This window comes from Oryza glaberrima, chromosome 12 (genome assembly GCF_000147395.1).
Source record: "Oryza glaberrima chromosome 12, OglaRS2, whole genome shotgun sequence".
Taxonomy (NCBI): Eukaryota; Viridiplantae; Streptophyta; class Magnoliopsida; order Poales; family Poaceae; genus Oryza; species Oryza glaberrima.
The window spans coordinates 9,531,089-9,546,102 of record NC_068337.1 but is presented as its reverse complement, the minus strand read 5'-3'; the positions used below and the strand labels follow the sequence as shown (position 1 = coordinate 9,546,102).

Sequence of the window (15,014 nt, the reverse complement as noted above, 5' to 3'; positions counted from 1 at the left end):
TATATAATGCTCAAATCCAACCCTAAAATCACCAAGCGGACAAGTACAAGTCACAAAATCAGAGCTCCAATTTTTTTTTTAAAAAAAATGCATTCCACGATAGCTGAAACAAATCCAACAATACGTATATATGTCGCCAGAGTATTAAAAACAGAGATCCTGATTTAGAAAACATTTAGTTTTTAACAGCCCATCATAACGTCACTTGTACAACTTGTACTACAGCTCTACTGCAATTATTACTGCTCTTGTCTTTACCCAGCTGTGCATATGAATGAATGAGCCAGTGAAAAATAGTAATGCGAGTGAAAACCCAGCCAGCCACACCGTCCAGGCCGGATGGGTCGGTCGGTCGGTCGGTGTCGCACCTGAAACGGGTCGCGCCCGGTCGACCGGCTCGAGGCGCAGGCGCACCGGCACCGCGCCGCACCGCACGGTGCTCCCATCCCCACGCGCTAAGCTCCACCCTCACCCAACCCATCCCCCCACAAATCCCTATTGTAAAGCTTTTACCTTTTCAACCCTTTATAAACTAAAATTTCCAAATGGACCTCTAGCAACACTCTCTTCAATCTTTTTTTTTATGAAAATATAAAACGTACTATCTCCATCCTAAAATATAGTAAAAATATAGTAAGGTATAGGTATGAATTCGGACTCCTAACATGCTAGAAATATAGACTGAAATCCTAACATGTATAGTAAATTATCTGCCGTATTAGTTTACAACCAATCCATGCGTATATGTATGGATGAACTAAGACATATGCTCTTTCGATAAGTTCGGTGCCACACTTGATACTATACGCTTAATAATATGGCTTTCACGCACTATCTTACATAGTATTTACATGACACTAAATCATATATTATTGGATAGAACATGTAACGGATCTAGAAAATTTCTTAAGCATGGGCAAAATAGCTACTGGCAGTGGTAAACACTGGTGAAGCAACATACTCATCCTTTGTGTCATGCGGGTAAGCCCCAACAAGTGCCTAGTCGGGCAATGCCAAGAATTTTCCAAAGCCCAAAACAATTTATTTAGGTTGAATATTTGCTAAAATAATTAAATTTTAATTCCTTATTTTAACATTGAAGTTCTAATGCACGATCACGCAGGGCACCACTTGGAAAAAATACTTACTCCATTCGTCCCAAAATATCATAGCAACATAGTATTAGATAGACACATTCTAGTACTTCAAAATAATAACAAGCCTCTCCAGATTCATACTACAAATTAGATTGTTTTATTTTGGGACATGGTAGTATAATGTTCCGTTGTTTCTATGGTGTATATTACTTGAAAAAAAAAGATCATCAGATATCTATATACTTCCTCCGTTTCATATTACAAGACTGCCCATATTCACATATATATATATATATATATATGTGTGTGTATGTATATGTGTATATATGTATATGTGTATATATGTATATGTATATATATGTATATATGTATAGGACACACATATGGGGCACCATGGTGCCCGGGCACCATGGTATCAAATGCACAAAATCACTCAAATTTTTCAAAATTTTCAAATTGTGAGTATATACCTAGTTATAATAATTTGATTCATACCTATACCTATCAACAAAACAACTCAAATTTAACTTTATTTCACAATCCATGATTACATACCTAACTAATTATATGTATGGATGCTATATACCTAGAATCAAAATCTAACAAAAACAAGTTCAAATTCAGTTCAAACTTGCTTTGAACTAGTTAGTAAAGTAGTTAATGTTAATACCTAAGTAATTGAAAAAGTTTCATACTCATTTGAATTGGGTATATACTCAATTTCAACAATGGTGCCCGGGCACCATGGAGCACCAAACAAATTTACTATATGTATATATATGTATATATGTATATATATATATATATGTGTGTATATATGTATATATATATATGTGTGTGTGTGTGTGTGTATATATATATATATATATAGAGGACACTCATATGGGGCATGCCCGGGCACCATGGTATCTAATGCACAAAATCACTTAAATTTTTCAAAATTTTCAAATTGTGAGTATATACCTAGTTATAATAATTTGATTCATACCTATACTTATCAACAAAACAACTCAAATTTAACTTTATTTCACAATCCATGATTACATACCTAACTAATTATATGTATGGATGCTATATATCTAGAATCAAAATCTAACAAAAACAAGTTCAAATTCAGTTCAAACTTGCTTTAAACTAGTTAGTAAAGTAGTTAATGTTAATACCTAAGTAATTGAAAAAGTTTCATACTCATTTGAATTGGGTATATACTTAATTTCAACAATGGTGCCCGGGCACCATGAAGCACCAAACAAATTTAATATATATATATATATATATATATATCAATGAATCTAGGCAAGGCATATATGTGTGTCTAAATTCATTAACATAAGTCTTATGACCTGAAAAGGAGGGAGTATGTAAAAAAATAATTTTAGAAGGACCACAATGTAAAGGCCGCACAACCCAACCACACCTCACGAGCATAGAGGCAGAGGGAAAAAAAAGGAAATAAACAAAGAGAAAACCGAAAAGAAACGGACCCGAGAACGAGGAGGAAAAGCAACAGCAGCCCAGCACACCACAGCACAGCGCCGCTCCCTCCCTCCTCCCATCTCCTCCTCTCCTCTCCTCTCCTCCGCTCTCGCGAAGCTCCCAAGTTTGACTCCCTCGAGACCCACCACCACCACCACGCCGCGAGCACGCGAGCGAACGCGCGGCGGCGGGGGGGATGGGAGGGGTGACGTCGAGCGTGGCGGCGAAGATGGCCTTCTTCCCGCCGACGCCGCCGTCGTACGCGCTGGTGGACGACCCGGCCGCCGGGGTGACCACCATGACGGGGCAACCCCACAGGGAGAACGTCGAGGTGCTCCGCCTCCGGACGCGGCGGGGGAACACCGTGGCGGCGGTGTACGTCCGCCACCCGGACGCCGCCACCACGCTGCTCTACTCCCACGGCAACGCCGCCGACCTGGGCCACCTCTACCAGCTCTTCCTCCACCTCTCCTTCAACCTCCGCGTCAACGTCCTCGGGTCAGTCCACTCGCTCCTGCTCGCTCGCTCGCTTCTTTCCTTCCTTGCTTGCTTGGTTGCTTCCTGCTTCGTTTGCTCCCTTCTCCTACTGGGGAGGTGGGCGTGAATCTGTGTGGTGGGGTTTGGGCGCCCGGTTCGTGGTTTCTGGGGCTCCTCCATGGCTGCGGCTTTCTCGATTCGTTACGCCCCGGATGGGAAATTTCATCTTCTGCTGTGAAAATTTCCCCCCTTTTTGAGCGCTGTTCATGTTGCGGTACTCGATAATTTTGCTCCTTTAGCCTAGGAAATTGATGACTTCTCCCCGTCTTTGAGAAATTTTGGTTCCATCTTTCGGAATATTCGTTTCCGTCTCCTTAGGTTTGCGGCACTTATAAGCAAAATCACGCAAATTCGGCATGTACTAGACGGTGTGATTTGTGAATTGTGATGGTTCGATGCCTCGAGTTCTGGGTTTACTTTGCGAGTAAAGTTGATGCAACCAGGCTGTGCCTTTCGCCAATTTCCTTTTCTTTTACTTTTCCTAGGACTTTTCTTTATGATTTCTGGCTCTCCATAAAAAAAATTTCCCGCTTTAATTTATTTTCCCCTTTTCACTTTCTTCGTTGGATGATTTTATTTTATTTTTACATCTCAAGATTTTATTAGTCTGTTATTGTATTTTTTTTCCCCTCACTATAGTGTAGAATATTCAGGTCCAGCTCTGAACAGCTGCGCCGTCAAGATCCTGTCTACCTGTTTTGGGGGTTTGGTTTTGCAGCTTTTCTTAAAATAGATATATCTTGTGTACGCCAATCGGCGTGATCTGATGATCTTTTCCTTGTCGGCTTTGCGCATATTTGTTGTTGTTGTTTGCAAATTTTAACAATGCCAACTTACTACTGGATTTTAGTGATATTTCTGCATACTAGTTTTTAATTCTTAATTGTTTGCGCTTTCACCTATGCATAAGACCTTTTCTTAGAACTTTTTTAAAAACCCTTTTCTTAGAAGTTGACCTATATCACAGGGAAAACATAAACAGTTTCTTGTATCAACCAGAAGCCCAAATCTGTTGTAGTTTATCAAGTTTGCTCTTTTTTTTTTCATTTAAAATGTATGATCCCTTGTTGTTAAAGTAGCCCTGTTGTGCAAAGCGATGTGTTTGTGAAGGTATCACTCAATCTTACACGCTTGGGTCATAAAACGTCCCTGCGGCAAATTGCTTGTGCATTTTCATGATTCATCTTTCACAGGAGCTAAGATTTCCGATCTACTGGACAATATAATTAAGGTCATACCTGGGGTAATAATTTGTTTAATGTAACAGAAAATTGTTCTGTAGAGTTCATGATCCACCTGGGTCCTCAGTTATGTTCTTGTTGCAGAGTTGATTATATGCATTTTATCTCTTGAATATTTTGTTTTGCTACATCCTTCTTGAGCTAGATTGAATCTTTGTCATCAAATTTAGCTTTAGAGTAACCTTTGCAATTTAATTTCAATTTTCGTATGCTTGAAACCTTGGCTACATTGTTTCTTATCTGGAAGGTCTTTAAATTAAGTTGTGTTTATAGTTTGTTACTAAAATCTGATTATAAATGTGGACGAGTCCCACATAATAATTTTATACCAAATCTTTATTTGCACATGTTTACAATTATTACAACTGTTTGATGGGGCTCAAGCAGCACTAGCTTTCATTTATGCCGCATCTAGCAGTGCAGTCCTTACTCATCATGATATGGGGCATAGAATGTGATGTTTCATGGAGTTTGATGTGGCCTGGTGTGCCTTGGTACTGCTTAGTTGTCCTTGACATATTTCACTAGTGCTTTCATCATTTGCATTTCTGTGTGGCCATCAATGATTGGTCTATTTAGCTTCTGTTTTTGTGTCCATCGTATGAGAAGTCTGTTTGAAGCAACCTGTGCTCAATCATATTTTTTGTAACTAAGCAGTTCCTAAATAGAGGTATTTTCATATAGTCTTTATTTGTTTCTTGTATAAGATTGAAGATTCATTGCGAACAAAACAATTATCCCACTACTCCCTTGTTAAAAATAGATATCATGACAAGGTCAGAGATTTACATTGCACTTTTAGTTGATCTGCTTCATTTATGGATTTGAGATCTACTTTGTGGAAGTAGCACAAAGGAAATTACTTGATCTTGATTGAGCATAACACTTCACATCTTAGGAAAAAGGCTTCATGTTGAATCTAATACAACAAACACTACTTATTCTAATTTCCTGTTATCTGGGTTTAATAGTGCTTTTGGAACATTGCAGATATGACTATTCAGGATATGGACAATCATCAGGAAAGGTATGCTGAAGTTTGTTGTGAGCAGTGCATACTACGTGACATTAACACGCTGAAGCTTGGTTAGCTTAGTTTTTCCCTTCTCTGCTTTCAGCCAAGTGAACACAACACTTATGCTGATATAGAGGCTGCTTACAAATGCCTCATTGAGAACTTTGGTGCCAAGGAAGAAGAAATAATTCTTTATGGACAATCTGTTGGAAGTGGACCCACAGTAGATTTGGCTAGTCGATTGCATCGGCTTCGAGCTGTTGTCTTGCACAGTCCTATACTGTCAGGATTGAGAGTTATGTATCCTGTGAAGCGTACATACTGGTTTGACATATATAAGGTTTGTTATCCTTTTTTATTCCATGTTGATTTAGCTTGATCTATTATTTCTTGCATGCTGCCCTTTTCTATATTAACACTCAACTTTCCCTCGGTATCCATTGACTTCCAGAATATCGATAAAATCCCTCAGGTCACCTGCCCTGTGCTCATTATACATGTAAGTGCATCCCATCATGCATTAATTTCTTTAAGAATTTGAATTATTGAACAAGCAGTTGCCAAGCTTGAAGTGAAGTCTTATAATTCAATCTAGTTCTTTAAGTACTGCTTTGATCGATAATTTTAATGGCTAGCAAGCTGGTTAATTAAGTGCACCACCAATGGTTCAATTTTCTAGTTGACTACTAGCAAGTTTAGTTGATGGTTATTCAACATAAATTTCCTTGTACGACATACATCATCTTACATGCACCCGCAATTACTTCTCTATTATTTTCCACTAGTTGTGCTTGCCGCGCTGAACTAATCTGCTTGAGGATCATAAAGGGAAAGAAGCTCAAAGTCTCAAACACATTCCTATTATGCATCATTGATGTTGAAAGAAAGAGGTGCACTGTCATTGTTCTTAGGGACTAGAGGTGCACTGTCATTGTTCTTAATGCAATGCCATATCATTTACTGTATTATAATAGTTGTTCCTGCTTTAGATGACACTTTTTTCTTGGGCAACGACGACTGTAAGTAGGGTTTTGGTCTCCCCAACCTCACCACCCAGAAAAACTGATCTCTCTCCCTCCATAATGGGGCATAAGGGCCGATGTCCAAGTTGAGTGCCTAAGCTTGAATTGTTCATAACTAGTCAAGTCCTGTAAACAGCAGACCTTAAAATCACATGATTTATCATCTGGAAGTCAGGATGATGGCTCTAGTCTGTGATGGCATGGCAACTTGATGACTACACCAACTAATTGATAACTTAACGATTTTTATTCACCAATCCACGAACCATGAAACTCTGTACATTACTATCTTTTTTGCACATGCATATTATATGCACTAGCTAATGTGAATTTTTAAGGAATACTACCTTACAGTGGAAGGGTTTATTGGGAGGAATGAGAAGTTTTTTTTCCTTTTTTTTTGTGTGTGTGTGTCTGGGGGGGGGGGGGGGGGGGGGGGTGGGCTTCGGTTCTGCCATCCAGTTTTTTTTTGTCCTTTCTGCCATAAAATCCCTTTTCATCTTTGCTAACTACAAGGCAAAGCAATGTTAGTCTATTTCCTGGCTTTGGTAGAAGGCCCATCTTATTTTCTCCATGCTTCTAAAAATACGATTTTTCAAAAAAATGTTTTTTTACTTCATTGGTTAACCTATTTGTTCAGTTTATTTCTCAAAATATTAATTTACCATGTTAATCAAGTTGATCATCCAACTTCCACGTTTCATCACTTTAGAACCCTCCCTAAGGACGTCTCACTGTTTATGTGAGGTAAAAATGCAGGAAAGAACAGTCCTCCAAATTACGCTACTATCAACACGGAAGTGCCTTGTTTACCTAGGATGGAAGGGTCTCTTGTGACCCCTGTAAGTGGAGAATGCAAAGGGCTTATGTGTTGTAGCGGTTCCTGTGCTGGGAATGCAAGAGCTGGACTATCTGCTGTCTAAGCCACTCTTCTAGACTGAAAGGGAGTGTGGTGTGCATCACAAGTGAGGGCATGCTCTTTGCGTCATGCAGAGATTCATGCTAGCACCTCTTTGCAACTATTCTTGGTTTGCTGGTTTTTGCCAATAATTTCCATTCCTGGGTCGCTTGATTCATCCCGAATCTTGTTCCTAGTTACTAGTTACAGGAAATTTTCTTATTTGCAATATTTAGCGTGCTCTAGAATCCTCCATAATATGTTGCTTTAGTAGCACTCTAACTAACAAATATTGCAGCTGCTTATTCAAATTCCAGTTCCAAAAGTTGTCCAAACTTATTGAACTCCTTTAGTTTCTTGGTGACCCCTTGTCCAATATCCTCCAGATACAAATATGTCTAATATACTCTGGGTTTTGGGAATAAAGGCATTAATTTTCAGAACAGTTAGCTGAGTAAATGGTTTCACTGGCTAAGTAGACCAGCTATTTGAAGAGCATGGATGATTAACACTTGCATGGTCTGTTGGTTATGCTGTTTTTCTTTTGGACCAAGGTTGGCTGGTTATTCTTTTGTTTTTCTTATGCCTTGTGCCAAGGCAAGCTGGTTATTCAGATTGGTTTTAATTCTATATAAGTTGATCTGATGTTACATATAAGCTGGGGCTTTATGTAGTTTCTCATATTCAGCCTGTAAAATAATGTGGGGCTTGACCCAGCAGCAGTCATGGACTGATGGACTTTCTAATTTCTAATATCATATGTCCTTTTAAATTTGACATTCTAGAATCCACAATATCAAAATTTGACAATCATGATGTTTAACTATCTAGATTAGAAATATGAGTATTATTCTACTGGATTATTCTAAATAATATTTTCATGACGATGTTTTTAAAGTGATGAAAATTGTTAAGTCTTAATTATGTCTGCTGCTGCACTTGCATGCAAATAGTGTGAAGTTATGTATGCAAACCATGTTGTATGGGATTACAAGTTTTAGTTTTAATTTGTTCCTGATAGGCCAGTATCAAGTTTACTTGAAATTGTGCATTGCATAATCCTGCATGTATGCCTGAATATTTTATTAGTCTAATCTCTTTCCTCCCTCTGCAGGGAACTGCTGATGAAGTAGTTGATTGGTCTCATGGTAAGCAACTATGGGAGCTTTGCAAAGAGAAATATGAGCCTTTATGGCTCAAGGGAGGGAAGCACTGTGACTTGGAGCTCTTCCCAGAATATCTTCGGCATCTCAAGAAGTTTGTCAACACAGTAGAGAAGTCACCATCCCCAAGGAATGCCTGGAGGGAAAGTTTGGACCGGATTGAACCCTCTCGGAAAAGTGTCGATTGCTTTGAACCCTCGAGGAGAAGTGTTGATTTCTTTGAACCCTCGCGGAAGAGCACAGACCGAAGGGAGAAATCAAGGCCAACCCGTGATAGGATGAGAGGTGTTGAACACAGATATAGCAATGTTGAGAAGACGGACAAATTAAAGTTCTCATTTGACCATATGGAGAAATCGAGGAGAAGCATTGACATCTTTGAGAGGCCAAAGAAGAACATTGAACAGCTCGACTGTGGAAGGAAGAGCGTGGATAGATTGGACCGGATTTGGGCCAGTTAAAAACTTTTTTAACATCTTATACAAGGTATACATGGGGCTTGGTTGTTTTGGGGGGGTTTTACTTGTGTATTTATTTGTATTCACCCATGTGCTGGAAGGTGTGGCATAAGAGTTGGTTCGCCGAATCTAAAGGAGAGAAGAAGAAGAGCTAGCTAATTGCTGACAATGTTGTTTGTCTCTGTTTAGAACTTGTACTGGTTTGTGTGGTGGAAGAAGTGTATGTTGGTCCTCAGCAAATGGTTGTTCTGTTAGGGTTGTTAAAAAGTTGGGACTAGTCCATGGATGGCAGCATTGTGTATAAATTTACTATCTGTTGCTCTGCCATCGTTATTTTTCTTCCTTCGTTTTCGTTATTGTTTTTTTTTATTACCCCCGTTGGTATTTGCTAATTGATACAATATATATGTTGATATGGCGCTGGCAATGCAAATTAGCATTAGCTGATCGTATTGTCATCATATTATGTAGTAAATCTACAGCAAATACAATGTGTTGCAGAAAATGATCATAGCTGAACAAATCCACTTGTTTAAGAGGGAAAAAACAACGAATATACTCCCTATTCCCTCCGTCTCAAAAAATAAAAAAGCTAACCTGGTACTAGTATTTGACACATTATAGTACTAGGTTTTTTATTTTTGTGGACCGAGGGAGTATTTGTTTGTTTAGGGAAGTATTTTTCTAGTGTAATTGTGTGAAGCAACCTTTTTTTGACAAAAATGAAATGGAAGGAAGCAATTGATCCAAACGAATCTCGTCATCTTGTTGGGTCAGCGTCAGCCAACGTGAGAACAATATCTTTAATCAACAGAGTATATATTTAATCAACAGTTAACAATATTTAGTCATATGGGGTACTTGCTCTATAATCTGACGTCACACCATTGTTTATGTCTTACTCTATAATCTAACATCACACCTTTATACCTATTCTATACTCTTACATCACACCACTATTCATGCTCTGATCAGATATGTGAATCCTTTTAAATTTGAATTTGTGATTCCCTCAGCCTCCTCTTTCTTCCTCTCTAATCCCGAAGCATCCGGGCCCACCTAAAGCTCGAAGAGCTCATACGAGTGTGCAAAGGGTGTCCACGGCAGCCCCATCACGGATCGGTGATGCGTTGACAAGTTACCGATCGAACGACGGACCTGGGAAATGAGACGAGCAAGCACGTTCATCCTCGTCGCGTCCGTATGTTGCTGAGACATGTCCCTTGGGCTCCATGATCCCCTTCCTCATCTGCTGCTGGCACCACTGCCGGCGGCTTCTCCCCCAACGCCGTTGTATCTTGCCTTGTTTTCCAATTTCCGTCTTGAGCCCACGGTTTATTTCACCAAAGAAATTTCATATGCCATAGTTTATTTATGAATTATGCTTTATTTTGTGCTGATCAAGGTAGAAATATGTACTATAGTATTTTTCCTTTCTGAGTGAGCATCATGAATGGCTCCATGGACGATTTGGCTCCCTAACAAATCAATAGGTTTAATAGGTTTTTAACTTTTTTAGAGAGCTACCTTAGCATTGATAGGTTTAATTGATTGAAATCAATAGCTATCTTTCCACATGATGTTTGCCTTCCCTATTGTAGCTATTAAGGAGTATGTGGGCTTGGTCTATGTAAAATTGGAATATGAAGATTTTGATGTCAGATATAACTCATATGAGAGTATATTAACACATGGCAATTGTTTTGTTTACGAGGGTCAAGTGACGAGGTTTACAACTGCAACCAAATGAAAGGAGGTTTGCTCCTGTTATTATATTATTTGATATTTGAGTAGCAGTCCATAATATTTATAGACAATGGAATCTTTCTTACAGAACTAGATGGACTGCTCCGCATGTTTTTTTTTTTCATATGCACATTCAATGGATCTACAAAATCTGGATCTCTCCATTATATTTGTCTACAAAATCTGGATCTAGAGGATTCAATAGGTTGTGCAAACCTATCTGAGAACGGGGCCGAGCAACATTGTGTGGATGTTGATTACGTGGAGATTCTTAAGGCGGGGATTATGGATTATGGGGACGGGGGCTCGAAAGCAATCGATTCGAATGAGCTGATTCATTTCCTTTCCCTAATTTATTTTGTCTCGTGCAAAACTATAAGTGTCGGGTGCTTGTTCACAAACGACACCTATATGTAGTTATAGGTGCCGGTTATGGAACCAACGCCTATAAGTTGCTGCATCGGTGCCGGTGGCGAATCCGGCACCAAAGGCTGATTCCCAACCGACACTAAAGTAGATTTTTGTAGTACTGATGGTCGCTGTCCTACTCGATCCGCGTGCACTGCCCATACCGTGTCAAGTACTCAGGATCGGAGTTTAGGTACACGGTGTCATGTCATTATAAATCTTGCAAATGGGAGGCCTGAGCTCGTAAGGGGAAAGCAAATAGGTGGAAGATAACGGGTTAGGCCAAGGGCATACTTGTGGGAGCGCTGTGGCATTGGGCAAGGACTTGCAACTAATATCCAAGTTCATTGGCAATTGGTTGTAGCCTTTCATCCGAGCTGAATGTACAATCTCCACCACCGATATAGTTGAAGCCATGGGGTTGATCTTTAAGTACCAGCCATCCTATAGTGATGGTTGTGGGCCAAGCAAGCGGTTATGAAGGTCATATTCAGAGAATGGGATGAGGCATACGTGTGCTTGCCTACATTGCTCAATGCTCTCAAGGCAAAGAACCCTTGTATGCACTAATGTGTTGAACCACACCCCGAGAAGTCAAGAACGGTGAACAGTTTTGCAAGGCGTGTATTTGGCCAAGCAACTTGAATTTTTGGGCAATATGTGGAAGCATTTAAGCTTTTAAGACTTGTTCTTGCGATTGATGGGATTTTCTTAATTAACTAGGAAGTTTAAAGGGACCTTGTTGACAACGATTGGGATTGATCATGGATAAAAGCTTGTGCCCCTTGCATTTGCATTGGTAGAAAAGGAGAACAAGGTAGGTTCATACGTGTACTGAGGCTTCGTCCTGCAAATTAAGCTTTGCCACACGTTGGCAAGTTGAGATGGCCTCCACGCTACCGGGGGCATGACATTCAGGCATTCAACGCTCTTTAACTTGGCACCAACACGTGAACTCAGTGTGATCTCCCAGTTTAGTTTTGAAACAGGTATTGGTCATGGTAAATTTTCGAAATAAGTTTTCCTAAAGGGCTAAGTTAGACCAGTGTACGTAGGTAAGAAACAGTATCATCACTAGAGTAATGTTGTACTTATTGATTGTTGATTATTACTGATCTAGTGTGTGAAGATTTGTTGAGTGTTTCAACAATGAAAACGAAGCGTTCGGCATGGATTAAGCGTTCAGAAATGAAAACGCCATACGGTTCACTCGTAGATAATGGCCTTGCTGTCCATCAGTCCATGTACTACATATAAACAGCATGCAGTAAGGCTGCATAGATTGGCTTTTACCACACTGTCTGGAAACCTCTTTTCTTCTCAGAAGCTGGGTAAGAACATTTTGAAAGTCCGATAAATATCATCAATTTGAAATCTTTTCGATGCAATCAAATTCAATCGTTAGGATTAGCTATCTTCTTCAACAATTAATTGGAAGAGATAGCAGCCCATCTCTAACTCTAACTTGTCCATGCATTTCAGTCGCCATTGCTTAATTCAGCACATTAATGAAGAAATTGAATATCTGTACCTTTCTACCTGAAACCAATTAATTGTGGTCAGCAAATAGGATTATCATTCCTTAAATTCCAAAGAAGAAGCAGTTTTCGCATGAGCAGATATTGTTAGAGTTTGTGTCGTATATGTGTACGTAGTCGGTTATAGTTTAGGTCTTGGAGGAGTTGTAATAGGTATTAGGACTAGAGTATGAGTCGGATTCTATCCTAGGATCTCTCATAAATAGAGGGACGTGCCTGTTGTAACCGCATGGCGACTTAGCATAGCAAGAGGGAGCGGCTGCCGGCGGCGATCGGCCGTGAGTCGTTGTAACTCTGATACGCTGTAATATGCTGGATCGGGGAGGAGCGCCCGTAATCAGTGCCCCGGAGATGTAGGCCTCGGCTGAACTCCGTTATCAAATATCGTGCCTTGGTGTCGTCATCATGTTTGGATCTCCTATGGCGTTTTCTTCCACGTTTAGCTACCAATGTCGATTTCGGGGCTGGTTTTTATAACAAGTGGTATCAGAGCCTGTGGGAGATCCATGGTAGAGGTACGAGGGAGGTGCTCCACGCCGCGACGACTACACAGGGTGTCCAGGGATGGACATGGACGCAAGGTGGAGCAAGGCGGCGATCAACAGAATTTGATCGGTGGAATCGAACACTTCTGGCGGCGGCCGGAACTGTCGATGGCTGCTTCAACAGGGAGATGACCAGATATGGTGTTCAGGTTGATGGCGGCGGAAGCGATTGGCGAATTAATCGGTGGGTTGGACACTTCGGGCGAGTGGCTCGAACTTTCCAGTGAGCTACTTTTAGCAGGGAGCGGCTGGCCAGATGCTCGGGGTTGATTGAAGTTGGAGGCGATCGGCATTCTCGATCGGTGGAATCGAACACTCTGGGCGGGGTGGCCCGGGCCTTTCGATGAGCTGTGTTCGACAGGGAGATGGCTAGACGTAGCGCTCGGGTTGTTCGGTGGTTGAGAAGACGGCATGGTAATTTGTCGGCTTCGGCTCGCGGCTAGATTGGCAGGTGGTCAATCGGAGGTCGGAGCGGATTTGTTTGCGACGAACTCTGGGCGGCAGGAACACGGCTTGGTGTGGTCGTCGTGTAGGTGCGGACGGAATTCGACGCGGGCCGGTTCCGGTGTTTGGAGGCGGCAGCTTTCTACGCGGCTGCACACAGGAGTCATGAGCAAGATGTGCAAATATTGGTCAGATGCATGTAGCATTAAGGAAGACAAAGATGCGAGATTGCTGAAGCATTGGACTATGGGCTATGTTTCTGGAAGCTATGCATGGACGCTGTGTATGTGCATATGCATGGGAATTATGGTGGCCATTAATGCAAAGCAGGATATCTGTTATTTTTTGTTGACTTGGGAGCTACATGGTGGCCGGGCAAGCACGGAGCCGAGTCTGATCAAGCATCAGGATTGATAGCCGAACGTGTGCGGGCCTAGTTGGAGGCATGGCACAATACGCATCAGCCCTAGCTAGGCGAGGAGTGGTCGGACGTTGGCGGAGTGGTGCGGTTTTTAGTTGTCGTTGATTACGGTGTGATCGAGGAGTTGTTTTCAAGTCGGAGTCGATGAGCCCGTACGGAGGCCGGGTGGCAGAAGACGGAGACAGAGTCAATTTTGGACTCAGGTTGTCTACCTAAACCGGAAAGTGGGACCGTGAATTAACAACAACATTAATTGAGCACCAGGTTTAGGCGTTCACCATGGATTGATCAGAGAAGGCGGTGGCTCAGGCGGAGGTGTACAGCAGTGCGTGGAACTGCCGGGCAACAGCGGGTGAAAATCGTTGAGGGCGTCAACGATTTTGCATGATGGGATATATGGAATCTGCGTCACTGAAGAGTAAGAGCAAATGCTATGGTGATAATTTCTTCGAGTGATTCAAAGCAACGGTGATTTTATCAAATTATCAGGAATTCGGTCTACGGATGTGGGAAAGCGTGGATGTTGGATTATTAGCTTGGTTCATAAGACGACAAGGAAGAAAGGGTTCTCTTCAAGTCTGGTGAGTTTGATTTATCTATTTGTTGATGACATCGGTTATCTGGCCATGGATTAGATCAAGTCAAATTTAAGACAGTAGATGGAGTTGAATATGGTCTTCAGGGAGTCCATGATGTAACAGCTAGAAAGGAATCTAATTTCGCTTGGCAAGACGGCTGTGGTGATAGGTGAGAAAGTGGAGCATTGTTGCAAGTAGAGTCAAGAGAAAGAAATTACACGGATAGCGGGAGTCTCTTGTTACGGTGAGCCTGGTGGAGGCTTGTCGGGGCAGCTCGGCGTGAGCGGCGAAAAAGGACCAACTCAAGTCCTGGTACATGGAGGTTTGAGCAAGTGACAAATTCAGATTGGCGTGGCATATTCGTCAAGGTGGAGTTTGTTAGAGTTTGTGTCGAATATGTGTACGTAGTCGGTTACAGTTTAGGTCT

At 41.2% G+C, this 15,014-nt stretch overlaps 1 protein-coding gene across 1 annotated transcript; it reads left to right on the top strand.

Annotated features, from left to right (window-relative positions):
* The first annotated feature begins 2,565 nt into the window (after positions 1-2,565).
* LOC127757431 (uncharacterized) lies at positions 2,566-9,334 on the top strand. Its single transcript, XM_052282934.1, has 5 exons — positions 2,566-3,071; positions 5,342-5,378; positions 5,470-5,706; positions 5,818-5,865; positions 8,401-9,334. Exons 1-5 carry the CDS (start codon positions 2,770-2,772, stop codon positions 8,908-8,910), a joined length of 1,134 nt encoding a protein of 377 aa, XP_052138894.1. The 5' UTR covers positions 2,566-2,769; the 3' UTR covers positions 8,911-9,334.
* The last annotated feature ends 5,680 nt before the right edge of the window (positions 9,335-15,014 follow it).

Bases quoted from the DNA above. Each gene is read 5' to 3' on its own strand.
- LOC127757431 (XM_052282934.1), top strand. From the start codon at position 2,770: ATGGGAGGGGTGACGTCGAGCGTGGCGGCGAAGATGGCCTTCTTCCCG. The intron at 5,379-5,469 runs GTATGCTGAAGT...CTCTGCTTTCAG, and splicing joins ATGGACAATCATCAGGAAAG to CCAAGTGAACACAACACTTA. The intron at 5,707-5,817 runs GTTTGTTATCCT...ATTGACTTCCAG, and splicing joins ACTGGTTTGACATATATAAG to AATATCGATAAAATCCCTCA.